The sequence below is a fragment of the Pseudorca crassidens genome, chromosome 14 (genome assembly GCF_039906515.1).
Source record: "Pseudorca crassidens isolate mPseCra1 chromosome 14, mPseCra1.hap1, whole genome shotgun sequence".
Lineage (NCBI taxonomy): Eukaryota > Metazoa > Chordata > Mammalia > Artiodactyla > Delphinidae > Pseudorca > Pseudorca crassidens.
Window position 1 is genome coordinate 45,466,817 of NC_090309.1, and position 15,511 is coordinate 45,482,327.

Below are 15,511 nucleotides of genomic sequence, written 5' to 3' on the forward strand. Positions count from 1 at the left end.
TGAAGTGACAAGATTTTAACAACAATAAAACAAAATAATAAAATGCAAGGGCAGAAACGGTTGTTTTGAATCAAACTCTCTCAAAAATTTCACCAGTTATCAGTCTCCCAAAAGCAAAAATAAACAAATGGGACCTTATCAAACTTACAAGCTTTTGCACAGCAAAGGAAACCATAAACAAAATGAAAAGAACCTACAGAGTCGGAGAAAATATTTACAAATAATGCAACCAACAGGGCTTAACTTCCAAAATATACAAACAGCTTATACAACTCAACAATAACAAAACAACCCAATCAAAAAATGGGCGGAAGATCTAAATAGACATTTTTCCAAAGAAGACATACAGATGGCCACCAGGCACATGAAAAGATGCTCAACATTTCTAATTATTACAGCAATGCGCATCAAAATTACAATGAGGTACCACCTCGCACGGATCAGAATGGCCATCATTAAAAAATCTACAAATAACAAATGCTGGAGATGGTGTGGAAAAAAGGAAACCCTGCTGCATTGTTGGTGCAGCTACTATGGAAAACAGTATGGAGATTCCTCAAAAAACTAAAAATAGAGTTACCGTATGATCCTGCAATCCCACTCCTGGGCATATATCCAGACAAAACTACAATTCAAAAAGATACATGCACCCCAATGTTCACAGCAGCATTATTCATGATAGCCAAGACAGGGTAGCAACCTAAATGTCCATTGACAGATGAATGGATAAAGAAGATGTGGTACATATATACAATGGAATATTACTCAGCCATAAAAAAGAATGAAATAATGCCATCTGCAGCAACATGGATGCAACTAGAGATTATCATACTAAGTGAAGCAAGTCAGAAAGAGACAAATACCATATGATATCACTTATATGTGGAATCTAAAATATGACACAAATGAACTTATCTACCAAACAGAAACAGACTCACACACAGAGAACAGATCTGTGGTTACCAAGGGGGAGGGGGTTGGGGGAGGAATGGATTGGGAGTTTGGGATTAGCAGATGCAAGCTATTAATATACAGAACGGATAAACAACAAGCTCCTAATATACAGCACAGGGAACTATAATTGATATCCTGTAATAAACCATAATGGAAAAGAATTTTAAAAAGAGTGTATATATTTGTATAACTAATTCACTTTCTGTACAGCAGAAATTAACACAACATTGTATATCAATTATACTTCAATAAAAAAATTTCACCAGTTACGTAAGTCTGGTGTGCAAAATTAGTGCTATCAGAAGGGGTCCACAAACTGTATTATCACCACAACAATCACTTTCAGATTTTATTTTAAATATGTCTATAAGGATTTGCTTTGCTTCCTATGTATAAGCACAATTAGGTGTAACACATAAAAGAATTTTAATTACAATATTTTAATGTAACATGTAATTTAAATTATTATATTTACATATATATAAATAAAATAGAATACAACTTGTTTAAAACATGAAGTTTATGAATCACGAAATGTTGAGTAACATCTCTGTTAACAAATGCTGACTTAAATTTGCAAAACCACATTTCAGAATGTCAAAAGCAGAAGATAGCAAACTTTCTATTGAAAAATGTTAGAGTAAATATAAAGATAAAATGAATAGTCTGCAGTAACAGACATCAAGAAAATAAGCCTTAATTATACTGTATGTATATTCTAGATCAAATCTTCATTCAAAGAAACATTTCTTTTGGCCTTACCTTTCTTGAGACAAGGAAACTTAAACAATTTAACCAGTCCAAAATCATCTCCAGACACCAGTACTGAGTTGTTGTAATTTGCATCCACTGAGTTGATGTCAGTGACATCAGTGTATTTTGGCCAAATCCCACTCACTTCTGGGCCGTTCACACATGTCCAGGAGGCCCAGGGAATCCCTTTGATTTCTTCTTTACTTGTTAAAGGCTTCCCAGCTGAAAATAATCAGTAAATTTTAATATAATGTTACATTTAAATAAAATCATATCCTAATTTACTTTATTCATTTTTCTCATAGAGGTCTAAAACCTTTGTTTTAAAATGTTTAGAAACCAAGGAAACTATAAATTCTAATCTCTTTCCCCAAATGGTGATTTTTTTTTTTCTAGCAGGGTTTAAAGGAAGCACATGCTCAAAACTCCGATAGGAGAAAGAAAATGATCATGGTACTAAATCTAATGTCTTAAACTACTGATATTTACTTGACCTTAATTATTTAGATACAGATGATATTATGCTTTGTGTTATTGATGAAATGACTATTATTAAATTATATATTATCATATTTAGTTACTAACATTTTGCCAGGTTTTTAAAGAGTTTATTCTGAACTCCTACTTTTCATAATTCAAGGAACCACAGAAGTGATTTTTTAGAAGTCAGCCTCAATTAATTAGTGGAAAAAATGAATGGATTTTCTATTTAAATTTTAAAGTGCTAGAAAATGAAAATCCACCAAATTTTGATGAAATAAATGTAATTAGCTGGGGAAAATAGTCCTGACAATTGTTCTAGGTATGGTCTTATGTGTGGGGCACAATACCCAGTTTTCACCAGCAGCTGGTAAGGGACGTCCCCAGGGAGCACAAAAAGGAGGAAGCCCATGGATAAGGAAAAGCTTGGAAAAATGCTTAGTCATGCACAATTTAAAAATTCAAAATCAAGACAATTAAGTGTATTACCTCATACTTTCCCCCTCAAAAATAACAAATATTTTCAAATAAAGAACCTATGAGAATAGATGCTCTTGTACATTACTGGTGCACTGTCAAATTGGCAATTCTAGACTCTAACACAGCATTATATAAAAATCCATTATGAAGACCACAGAATCGGAGAGTTTATAGTCTGAACATAGTCTTGGATCCAGTGTTCCTGCTTTAAAGAATATAGTCCAAGGAAGTAATTCACAAGAGAAAAATCCCACCTCTACAAAGATATTTGGATCTGCACTGTGTGTACCAGCAAAGATAACACTGGTATCTTTGATATCACTGAGTAGGGTGTTACTTTGTTTCTGCAAACGACAAAAATGTGTTCCATATTTTTTCACATATGAAAATATATACGAAATACTGTCAAGCAGAGAAAGTAGACACAAAGAAATATGTACCTAGTAAAGGTATACTGATGAATTGATAGGGCAGAGACTATTAAAAATGTTGAAGATATGTCACACCTTGTTTTATGGTAAAATTGATTTTTCAATACAAAATTAAAATATAATTCTTTGCGGTCAAGATTCATGTTAAATATCAAATTTTTCCTTTTACATTATAAAAAATCATTAATCAAAGATTGTAATACAGAAATCTATCTTTTATTTATGACATTTTAACATCACAGATTAAATGTTACTAAATGAGTATTATATAAATAAGATGAATAAGATAAATCTCATACAGAAGTTATAGTGAGGGTTACAAATAAAATTTGTGGGTTTTTTAATCCCAATGAGCATATTTCACCAAATAATCATATAAGGGCTTCCAATTATGAAGGACACAAAAGAGACGAAAGCAATCATAGTAGTTGACTGTGATCCTCAAATCTTCAGTATTTTTTTTAGTATTTTCCTAGTATTTTTTCCTTTTGCTTATCTTTAGGCATTCTTTATATATTATAGGTGTACAGCTGACCCTCGAACAACTTGAGGGCTAGGGCCACCAACTCTCCATGCTGTCAAAAATCCATGTATAACTTAGAGTTGACCCTCTGCATCCATGGTTCCACAACCACAGATTCAACCAACCTCCTACCATGTAGTACTGTAGTATTTACAACTAAAAAAATCTGCACAGAAGTAGACTGGTACAGTTCAAACTTGTATTGTTCATGTATATCCTTTGTCCATTATAACAATTCCAAGTATTTATGCCCATCATGGTCTCTTTTGCTGTGCAATAATTTTTTATTTTAATGTGTTCCAATTTATGAATCTGTTCTTTGAGAGTTTGTGGTTTGAGGGTCTTGTTTCAGAAAACATTCCTTGCCCTGAGGTCCTAAGAATATCCTCATAAATTTTCTGCCATGGTTCAGAGTTGCGCTTTGTACAAACATTCATTGCCCTTGTGACTTACATGGCATTTTGTAGAACAGCCGTTCTCCGGCACCGTCATTAGTTTGCAAGTATTTACTATCCAAAGACCAGTCGATGTGTGTGATGAAACTGAGAGACCTGTTGCATTCTCCTATTTTCTTATACCGCTGGGCGACAGCGTAGATATCTACTGGGCCATCATTGGATCCCACTGCCAGATAAGAACCATCTGGAGAAAATTTCATTTCGTGAATGACTTCTTTTCGATCTTTGATATGAACCACTTCTGTCATATCTCTATAAGAATAAAAAGCAAAGCGATAAGCAGCAAATCTAGAGATAGGAACCCCAAGTCATGTTTTAAAATCTGTGTGCCACAGAAAAAAATTACTTTGAAAGGGAGAGAAAAACTACAGGAATTACAGAATTAACTTTTATGGAAAGATATAAAACATTATTTAGTTCATGGCCAATGTAGGAGAAATTAAACATTTTAAATAATATTTTGGGCTCCCAAAGTAAAAAACAAAACAATTTTAATGAAATGCATTTTTGCTTTCATGTTCAATTATATGTATTCTTTTTCTCTAAAACTTTTTATTAAAATTTGGGGTTTGTAAAATTGTTTTAAAAATATGTCACAGAGAAAGGTAAAACATATCAAGGTTAACATAAAAATAAACTATCTTTCTAATACTTTAAGAACAAGAAACCAGTGACTGTTAAGCTTGATGCTTATTGTAGAAAGAGCAAGTCCAAAAAGCAGAAGAGGAAAACTACTTTTTTAATGTTGAATTTTTATGTAATTATTTAACTTTCACTATGAAAGGTCAATAATGCCTACATTGAATCACTGGAATATTCCATATCCTTTCTGATAAGTTTCTGGTAAGAATTTCTACTCTTATTTGAAAGCTCACTGAGGCTTTTCCCCCATAGCTATAAGACAAGATTATGACTAGCAGGTCCCCTGAACTAGTAATGATGCCTTCATCAACTCTAAAATGAACTGAATGCATAAATAATGCCAAATATTTGCTTCCACATAATAATTTCTCATACCTGCTGCATCATTTACTAATAGCATTATAGTTTACTATAATGCCATAAAATAGGTGTGGGAGGATTGTTTTTTAGCTTGGGAAATCCATCAAAAAGAAAATTTGGTAATTAGCTATCTTTTCACACATCGCTAAGCAAAGAAAGAAAATGCTGCCCACCCATTTGGTAATAAGTTGTGTGGCTGGTGATGAGAATTTAGTGTAATAAACCATGCCAAGAGCTACATAGAACTTGCTGTGTGTGAGAGATGCAGTATCTAATCTACAGCTACATTTACTTTCTGTAATCACAAAATGTGTAATCCAAAAGAATAACCAATGTTTTCAAATAATTACAAGGGTGGGTCATAATTTTTTTCCAGTAGAAATAATATAGGAGGTTGATAAATACGAAATGTTCCATTTTATTGGTGATTATAGGTAGAAAAATCTTGACTTAAGTTTACCTCTAAAAATTTAGTGCTGTTGGGAGGCTGCTTTCGTCTTTCTTCCTCTTTTCTTGGCTTATTACAAGCCCATAATCTCTTATCTAAAACCCCTGGGACCAGACAAGCTTGGGAGTTTATCATTCATTGGATTTTAGAAAGGTTTGCATACAATCTATTACATAACATCCCCAGTAGGAGTTAAGACAGCAACCCCTTTTGAACACATTAATATTTTTGCAGCAAATCAGATGATACATGACTATCCCTACTAAGAGATTAACAGACTGTAAACAATCGCACATCCAGTTCACTGGGTCATGCAGTGCTGCCAAACAAGTTACCAAAGAACTTCGGACGCTCAGAGTGTTTGGACTTTGTAACTATAGACAGGTGGTTGTGAATCTACAGTGCTCCTATTCAAAACAGTAAATGCATTTTTCCTAAGGTCCTGGCATACATTCTGACCAGGAGAATTAATTTTAACAAAAGAATATCTCTAATGTCATTTTCAGTATCAGTACATGCCTGACTCGGAGAACAATGAAAGATCCGTCCTTCATGCCCAGGGCCAACTGAGATCCATCGGGGCTGAAAGCAACGCTTCGAACCGCTTCCTCCATGTTACAGCGGGCGATCAAGGCATGGTCTGCCAGGCTCCACAGCCTAAGCACAGTTCAAAGTCAAAGACGAAACAAAACAACTTCTCATAGTCATCAGCCAGCCCAAGGCCGAAGGCCTGTTCACCACTGCGATAATAACAAGAAAGACTGCAGTAACCTCACACCAGTGTCCTTCCTCTTGGCATGTCTGGGAATCTGGGAAAGTGATTAGTCTATCTTTATGTGATTCTCACCATTTGAAATACCCAGCAAGAAATATAAAATGAGATAACATTTCCAAAGATTTTGAGATGCATAAAATAAGGTAATTTTAAACACTACTTCACACAAAATTATACTTTGGAGATTAAAAATTGTTCTGGATTTATACCAATGGCTGTTAATAACACTTATAGGATAAGAAGTACTACTAGATGCTGTTATTGATTTTTTTTTAAAAAAAAAATACGAGTTCCATTCTAGTAACTGTGTTATGTAAGCACATACAGATTGAAATACACATTACATTTGCTGGCCTCCTGAGCAAGAAGTATTTTAGATGGAGAAGAACGAATGATACCCCTGCCCAGGATGGTTCCAAAGTTGGCTGTACACAGTCATATGCTGTCACTCCTCACGAGCAACCTGGGCGCCCCACTGCTGATGGGTCCCCTCTTGGTTGGGGCCGGGGCGGCGGGGGATACTTCGCCGTGCCCCTGGCTGATGAGCACAGCTACTGCTGGAGAAACAGAGGTCAAGTGCAAGTGCCACTCACAGAATTTTCAGCAGCTCCTTGGAACACCTAATCCAGGCACCTCAAACTGAGAGAACACGAACTAAACATCTGAAGACCCAAATAAGGGTTTCCATGTGAGACGCAATTGCGGCATCTGACCTCTCTCTGTTACTACTCTGAAGACAGTCTTCTCTTAACGTGCAAACAACAGTATCTGCGAGGGGGTCTGAGAATCTAAGTCCTGCCATAAAGAACCACGAATAAGTCAAATGCGGTGCAATTTCTCTAAATGCATTCCGCCCTCAGGAGGGATGGTGGCATGCGCCTTGCAATGCAGGGCTGCGCCGTGAATAGTTTATCCCTTAGGCAGCCTGCACTGTTCAGCCTAAAGCTTATGGTATGCTTTCAATACCTTGTCCATTATTCATAATCTCACGCTGCTTTTAGCCTTGTACTATTTTAAGCAATGTAAGCTTTGCTTGACTAGCATGAAGAAACCATCACTCCTCAGCAAACTGCACTAATCTTATAAAGCCGCTAAGCTAATCTTTATCAAGAAATTATGACTTATACCCTTCCTACATTTCAATACTCAGTGTAAAAATGCCATTTAAAACTTTAGCCAAATTAATGGTTAAGGAAAGTAATACAAATTCTGGCAGTAAGGGCTCTTTGCAATTCTAAGACTCAACACAGTTGTTAAAATATAAAAGCCAAAAACTTCCTTGAAGTCCCTTCTATCTGGATGGGTATGAATCGAGTTTCTTGGGTGTCTGAATAACTTGGCATTGGTTTGGCTCAGAGTAATGGAAGGAAAAGGAAGAGAGGAGGAGGAAGTGAGTGTAGAGAAGTAAAAGCCAAATAAACATTTATGTCACATGAAGAGAAAATTGTAATCGTTTTCACTGATTTTTAGATTGATGAGGCTTTAGTGCTCAGTAGAAACTCAAAAATGGTTTTATCTTTGGATTTATGCTTTTCTAATGAGTATACCCATTGCAACTGGATTCAATTCACAAACATACAGAATAAGGGCGGGGGGGGGGGAGCAGTGACCTTTAGTCTAGTATACAGTGCTCCACTTTAGCTATTCAAACCCAGAAGCAGTAATCCATCAACTGAATATCAATCAGTCTCTTCCTCTCACTGTCACGGACTCTCTGGCCTGCTTATTGCTGAGCACACTTAAAGCTCAGTAGTACGGAAATACTGGAATCAGTGGAATAGTCTTCATCTCACACTTTCAAATCAGTCTTTCAACAGTCTCAAGAACAGTGGAAGCATAATCACTTTGCTCATGTTACTACTGTCGTGTTCTCAAATAACAGGTGATCCATAGTGAGAACACTTGAGGCCCTAAAAAAATGGGCATATTTTCTTAGGAACCCGCACTTTCCTTTGATCTGAAGACATTGTAAATTCTCACAGGGAATTTTGAGCAAAGAAAGAATTAATGACTCACGTGCTAAAGACGACTTTGAAAATCAGAATTTCAGTTCTCTTGGTGATGTTTAGTCTGTGACTAAACTGATGAGTGACTCAGCTGTGAAATTGCCAGGCTGCCTTCAGCAGGACCGAAGGTACAGGAAGAAACATGATCTTATCACAGATGAGTGCACTCAGCTTACATCTTCAGCTGGAAGAGACCTGGAGGCCAATCTAACCAGCAGCAGTGAATTTTCACTTCTAAGAACATATTCTTGACTTAAGATGGAGCCAAAGAAAGATAGCAACAAGAAAAGGTCAAGAAGCCAACTGTTGTTAAGCAAAATGGCTTAACATTCTGTTTGGAAATTGTGAGGTTCTGCACTGTGGGTTATCCTTCTCTGAAAGTAATAAACAAATTTGGGCAAACTGAATCTGTTATCCCAGGGAGGTGAGTGAGGTTACAGCCACCACTTCTAGGGCCTCACCTGACAGAGCGGTCATCGCTGCCTGTCACAGCCAGCGGCTTCTTGGGGTGCAGGGCCAGAGCCCAGAGCTCCCCCTCACAGTGGCCCTGCAGGATCAGCATTGGCTTGTCCCGTTCTCGCACGATCACTTCAAATATCTCGCTGTCCTGGGTCCCTGCTAGAAGGCGGTCTGCTTTCCAGCACACACTCCGGATAGAGAGGCCTGACGAAAATAAATGAATAAAATAAACGCATATCTCCACACCATTCACAAATAAAACACCTAAAGTTAATACCCTGTCACCGGGATAGCACCTAAGGCAACACATCTGAACAGTGCCTGGGGGTGGAGAATCAACTCCACACACCACCCTGTGTTATTGACCACTGCCTTCTGTGTGTTAGTTGTTCCCCCGACCCCTTGTGATTTATTTTGTAAAGGAGTGATTGCTCTTTCCTGTCTGACTTAGGCTAACTGTGTTTCTACAGCAGGGTCTATATTAAATACAACACCTTAAAGTGAATATAAGAACAGGAATTGGTCTTTATGAAAACCCAACCCTCTATGAAACAATTTCCTTCTGATTTGCTATGGAAAAGTTAATAATCACTTCAATCTTTAGGATGCTAACATTGTAATAAAATTATACGTGGGTGATACTACAGGACAGTTGATTATCATATTAGGCAAGTTCAGTATGTATTTGATCAGAACCTAGACTCATTCTGCTGGATAAATAGATGCATCCGTGTCCCAGAAATATGCAAATGAAACTCTAATTTCAATCTCAGAATACCATCAAACATCTGAAGATGTTTTTCCTCACTGACTTAACGATTTATGGAATCTTCTCTAAGAGCACAGTACTCCCTTTTAAACCCAACCTTCCTCCGTATTATTCCATCCTCTTCAGGCAGATCCCCACCTGCCTGCCTGCGTGTTGATCTGGGCTTCTCTCAGTCTGTTCTATTCCTCACCGGCTACATTATTTACGTACATAGTGAATTTTCTCATGTCTGAATTAGAAATGCAGAAGCAATCCCACTTTCATAACTTTAAACTACTTAAGGATGTGATAAGCTTTGAGATCTGAGTTGTCTCCCCGTCTGGCTTTGTGTCTTTTGTGTAGAAAATGCCAGAAATCATAACACCTGGACTTCAGTCCTGCTCTACACCCGATTGGCCAGACATACCAGGGAGAGTCCCCTTTTCTCTGGGGACCAGTTTTTCTCCCCGTAAATGCAGATTGTAATTATGGAGACCATGTAATTTATCATCCAAATCAGGACCCCTCTGCAAGTAAAAGTAGGCTCTAGAAATCATTAAATTTACATAACTTTGTAAAATATTTATTAACCAAGAAAGCAGCTTTACTATAATGAAAAACCTATTAAATAATTCTATCAAAAATATTTTCAAATCTAAAATTATAATGACACTTTATCACAGAATGAAAGGTCTAGGACAGAGGGACGAATAGGCAGACACACAGAAGGTTTTTAGGGCCATGAAACTCCGTAGGACCTATAATGGTAGGTATATGTTATTATACATGTGTCAAAACTCACAGAATATACAACACCAACAGTGAACCCTAATGTGAGCTATAGGCTTTCGGTGATGATATGTCAATGCAGGTTCATCCACTGTAACCAATGTACCATTCTGGTGGGCAATGTCGATAGGGAGGCTGTGTGTGTATGAGGACAGAGGTAAATGAGAAATCTCTGTACCTTCCATTCAATTTTGCTGTGAACCTAAAACTGCTCTAAAAAAAATAAAGTCTGTTAAAAAAAATCCAGGACAAATGATGGGACAATATAAGGTTTAATTGGGGGTATCTGGACACCATAACTGAAATCCTCATTTATTTTTAATACTTATTTTTGGCTGTGTTGGGTCTTCGCTGCTGTGTGCGGGCTTTCTCTAGTTGCGGTGAGCAGGGGCTACTCTTCACTGCAGTGCACGGGCTTCTCATTGCAGTGGCTTCTCTTGTTGTGGAGCATGGGCTCTAGGCACGCAGGCTTCAGTAGTTGTGGCACACAGGCTTAGTAATTGTGGCTCACGGGCTCCAGAGCACAGGCTCAGCAGTTGTGGTGCACGGGCTTAGCTGCTCTGTGACATGTGCGATCTTCCTGGACCAGGGCTCAAACCCGTGTCTCCTGCATTGGCAGGCGGATTCTTAACCACTGCGCCACCAGGGAAGTTCCTGAAATCCTCATCTCAACTCACTGTGGTCTTGAAAGTATCCAATGAGATAATGAATTTGTTTACAAAAAGTATTTTTTTTTTTTAGGGTACAAGGCTATTATTACATGAGATAACTCTCTTTACTTCCTGCTCTGAATTCATTATTATGTGTCTTGAAATGGAAGGAGACAGCACACAGGCAGATTTATTATTCCTGCTGTGAGTAGTAAGTAGGGATACCTTGGCAACGGCTAGTTCAGGGTCACTCAAAATCCTCCACTGCAAACATCACGACGGGCTTTCAAGATTGAAAAGGACAGATGTGTGGGGAAAGCAGTCGGGATAAGATGGCAGGCTAACAGGGCAGGAAGCTCAGCTAAGGAGGAAACAATCCTTTTGCTACTGTCCCTTTCTCATCCTTATCTTTTTCCCATGCCTTATTATTAACATGTTCTTATTTTCTCTAGGAAGGGGGTGAATTTGTTGTCTCCCCAGCAGGCTTTGCATCATCTACAATTTTATTACAGGAAAGGTATAATACTTTGTTCTTCAGAAATAGGAAGTAAATAGGGATATTAATTATATTCCAAAATTGGCAAAAAAATTTAAAGAATTTACTAGTTTATTATATTCATTGTCCATTTCCTCTCACTAATGTCTGTGAAAACAAGAGTTTTCTCAGTTTTATACACTGCTGTATCCTCAGTACCTAGCACAGTGTCTGGCACGTGGTAGATGCTCAATAAGAATTGATGAATGAATAAAATAAAACATTCAAATCACAAACATTTCTCAAGTCTTGGAGAGACCAAGAAATAAAAGACAACATCTCCACCCTCAACAAGACCCTTCAAAGAAGGAAGGATATATTCATTTATTTATACAAAAAATTTTTATTGAGCACCTATTACATGCCCAAGACTGGAGCCTGAACAGTAAACAAGCCAGGCTCATGCCCTCATGGATTTTGCACTCTAAGGAGGAGCCAGACATTTGTAAGCAGAGATATATATATTCATTTTATGAATATACAATAGGGAAAGGACAGTTTCTGCCATAAATGGTGTTGGGAAAACTAGACAGCCACATGCAAAAGAAACATATAAAATAAACTCAAAATGGATTAAAGACTTGAATATAAGACCTGAAAACATAAAACTCCTAGATGAAAACATAGGTGGTAAGCTCTTTGACATCAGTCTTGGCTATAATTTTTTGGCTCTGACACCAAAAGCAAAAACAACAAAAGCAAAAGTAAACAAGTGAGACTACATCAAACTAGAAAGCTTCTGCACAGCAAAGGAAACCATCAACAAAATGGTAAGGCAACCTACCAAATGGGAGAAGATATTTGCAAATCATACATCTGATAAGCGGTTAATATCCAAAATATATAGAGAACTCATACAACTCAATAGCAAAAACCCCCAAACAATCTGATTAAAAAATGGGCAGAGGATCTGAATAGACACTTTCCCAAAGAAGACATACAGATAGTCAACAGAAACAAGAAATGATGCTCCACATCCCTAATCATCAGAGAACTGCAAATCAAAACCACAATGAGGGAATTCCTTGGCGGTCCAGTGGTTAGGACGCCATGCTTCCACTGCAGGGGGCAGGGGTCTGATCCCTGGTCAGGGGACTAAGACCCTGCAAGTTGCAGGGTGCAGCCGAAAACACAAAAAACAAAACCATAATGAGATGTTATCTCATACTTATTACAGTGGCTGTTATTTTTTCAAAAAGACAAGAAATAACAAGTGTTGGCAAGAATGTGGGGCAAAGGGAACACTTGGGCACTGTGGGAATGTAAATTGGTATAGCCACTATGGGTAACACCATGGAGGTTCCTCAAAAATTAAAAATAGAACTACTGTATGATCCAACACTGCTGCTTCTGAAGCAAACAAAAACACTAACTCTAAAAGGCATCTGCACCCCCATGTTCACTGCAACATTACTCACAATAGCCATGACATGCAAACAACCTAAGCGTCCATCAATGGATAAAGAAAATGTGATACATACATATACAATAGAATATCATTCAGCTACAAAAAAAGGAATTATTGCTATTTGGGACAACATGGGTGACTTTTGAAGGCATACTGCTAAGCAAAGTAAGTCAGACAGAGAAAGACAAATACTGTATGATCTCACTTTTATGTGGAATCTAAAATATAAAAGTAAAAACAAACCCAAAAAACTCACAGATACAGAGAACAGATTGGTGATTGCCAGAGGTAGGGGTGGGCAGTAGGCAAAATGGGTGAAGGTAGTCAGAGGCACAAACTTCCAGTTACAAAATAAACAGGTCCTGGGGGTGTAATGGACAGCATGATGAACATGTACAATGTACATTTAGTAATATCGTAACGTATATTTGAGAGTAGCTAATGTATCTTGAAAGTGGATTTTAAAAGTTTTCATCACAAGAATAAAAATTTGTAACTATGTGTGGTAATGGACATTAACTAGGCTTATTGTGGTCATTGCTTTGAGACAAATATATCCATTATGTATAGACAACACATATAATACATACATATTATAATATATGTAATATAATATATATTATATATATACACACATTGTATATAATCATCATGTTGTATACCTGAAACTGTTATATGTCAATTATATCAGTAAAAATGATATATACATACATATATACAGCTATATATATACACATCTTATATATCTTAGCAATGTTACATATTTTAACTGTTACCAAAATACTCAAAGCACAATCCTTTTATAATTCCATTGACTGTCCTAAAGACTCACCCTTTCCAAGCAGGCCTGGCACCCAAGGCACTACTACAAGCATGAACAGGCCAGTTCTTCCCATTTTCCTCCAACAGTGTATTCCTCCATCCCCTAAGACTAAATGGCTTGAAAACAGAATTTCTTCCAAAGGACCAGCACTGTATTTGATCCAGTGTACAAACACTTTTCTCCCCACCACCCCCACTATTTTTTAACTTCTTGTTTGGGGAACAAATTCAGAAAGGTCAAGAATATTATAACAACAACCCATCACATGGAATCAATGTGTTAACATTTTAAAAATATTTGCTTTGTCTTTAAGAGGTTTAGAACAAAAAAGAACCTTCCACCTCAGCCTAGACTGATGAGGCAGTCCAACTACACAGCACCCAACTGTGTTTTCAGACTGTGTCCAGGGAGTTCTTGGATTCCTAAAAGAGCTGCAGGGGCCTGGCAAGGAGAGCGCAGGGAAATGAGGGGCGAGAGGCAGAGCCTGAGGATCCAACCCCTGCTTTTCTCTCAACAACTCACAGTCTGTGTTTTCTAGCGGATTTCATTTGAAAAAAAGTGTTCCACTGAACTAACCAACAAAAGGGAGAAGATTTACATGTAGCAAAGGCAATGAACTTAAACTGATAATGGATTATTTCTGACTAAGTAGGGGCAGGGGAAGAAGGAGAGAGAGAGAACCAGGGGAGGAGTCGTTTCATTTTCATTGTTTGCAACATAAACCTAATGAGCTGTGAACATTTTCTCTGGAGACCAGCTCAGGATCTCCACAAACACTCAGTTCTTCAAAGAGATAAACTGGATTTTGTCACATCAGACAAGTCGACCCCAGGGCTCTACCTACAGAGACAGACAGGATGCTAGGCCACTCTCACTTCCCAGAGAACCATTTAAAATAGGAATGACTTGTAAATTTTGGAGATTAATCCTTTGTCAGTTCCTTCATTTGCAAATATTTTCTCCCATTCTGAGGGTTGTCTTTTGGTCTTGTTTATGGTTTCCTTTGCTGTGCAAAAGCTTTTAAATTTCATTAGGTCCCATTTGTTTATTTTTGTTTTTATTTCCATTTCTCTAGGAGGTGGATCAAAAAGGATCTTGCTGTGATTTATGTCATAGAGTGTTCTGCCTATGTTTTCCTCTAAGAGTTTTATAGTGTCTGGCCTTACATTCAGGTCTTTAATCCATTTTATTTTTGTGTATGGTGTTAGGGAGTGTTCTAATTTCATTATTTTACATGTAGCCATCCAGTTGTCCCAGCACTACTTATTGAAGAGGCTATCTTTTCTCCATTGCATATTCTTGCCTCCTTTATCAAAGATAAGGTGGCCATATATATGTGGGTTTATCTCTGGTCTTTCTATTCTGTTCCATTGATCTATATTTCTGTTTTTGTGCCAGTATCATACTGTCTTCATTACTATAGCTTTGTAGTATAGTCTGAAGTCAGGAAGCCTGATTCCTCTAGCTCCATTTTTCGTTTGCAAGATTGCTTTGGCTATTTGGGGTATTTTGTGTTTCCATACAAATTGAGAAATTTTTAGTTCTGTGAAAAATGCCATTGGTAGTTTGATAGGGATTGCATTGAACTACCATACGACCCAGCAATCCCACTACTGGGCATATACCCTGAGAAAACCATAATTCAAAAACAGTCATGCACCAAAATGTTCATTACAGCTCTATTTACAATAGCCAGGAGATGGAAGCAACCTAAGTGTCCATCATCGGATGAATGGATAAAGAAGATGTGGCACATATATACAATGGAATATTACTCAGCCATAAAAAG

At 37.4% G+C, this 15,511-nt stretch overlaps 1 protein-coding gene across 1 annotated transcript in view; it reads right to left on the reverse strand.

Moving 5' to 3' along the window:
* The window catches only part of EML6 (EMAP like 6), a 320,117-nt gene that overhangs the window by 121,658 nt on the left and 182,948 nt on the right, over positions 1-15,511 (reverse strand). The window contains exons 8-11 of the mRNA XM_067705051.1: positions 8,772-8,973; positions 6,049-6,186; positions 4,075-4,331; positions 1,717-1,929 (exon numbers count right to left, since the gene is read on the reverse strand). Coding sequence (XP_067561152.1) covers positions 1,717-1,929; positions 4,075-4,331; positions 6,049-6,186; positions 8,772-8,973 — 810 coding nt within the window. The remainder of the gene's footprint in view (positions 1-1,716; positions 1,930-4,074; positions 4,332-6,048; positions 6,187-8,771; positions 8,974-15,511) is intronic.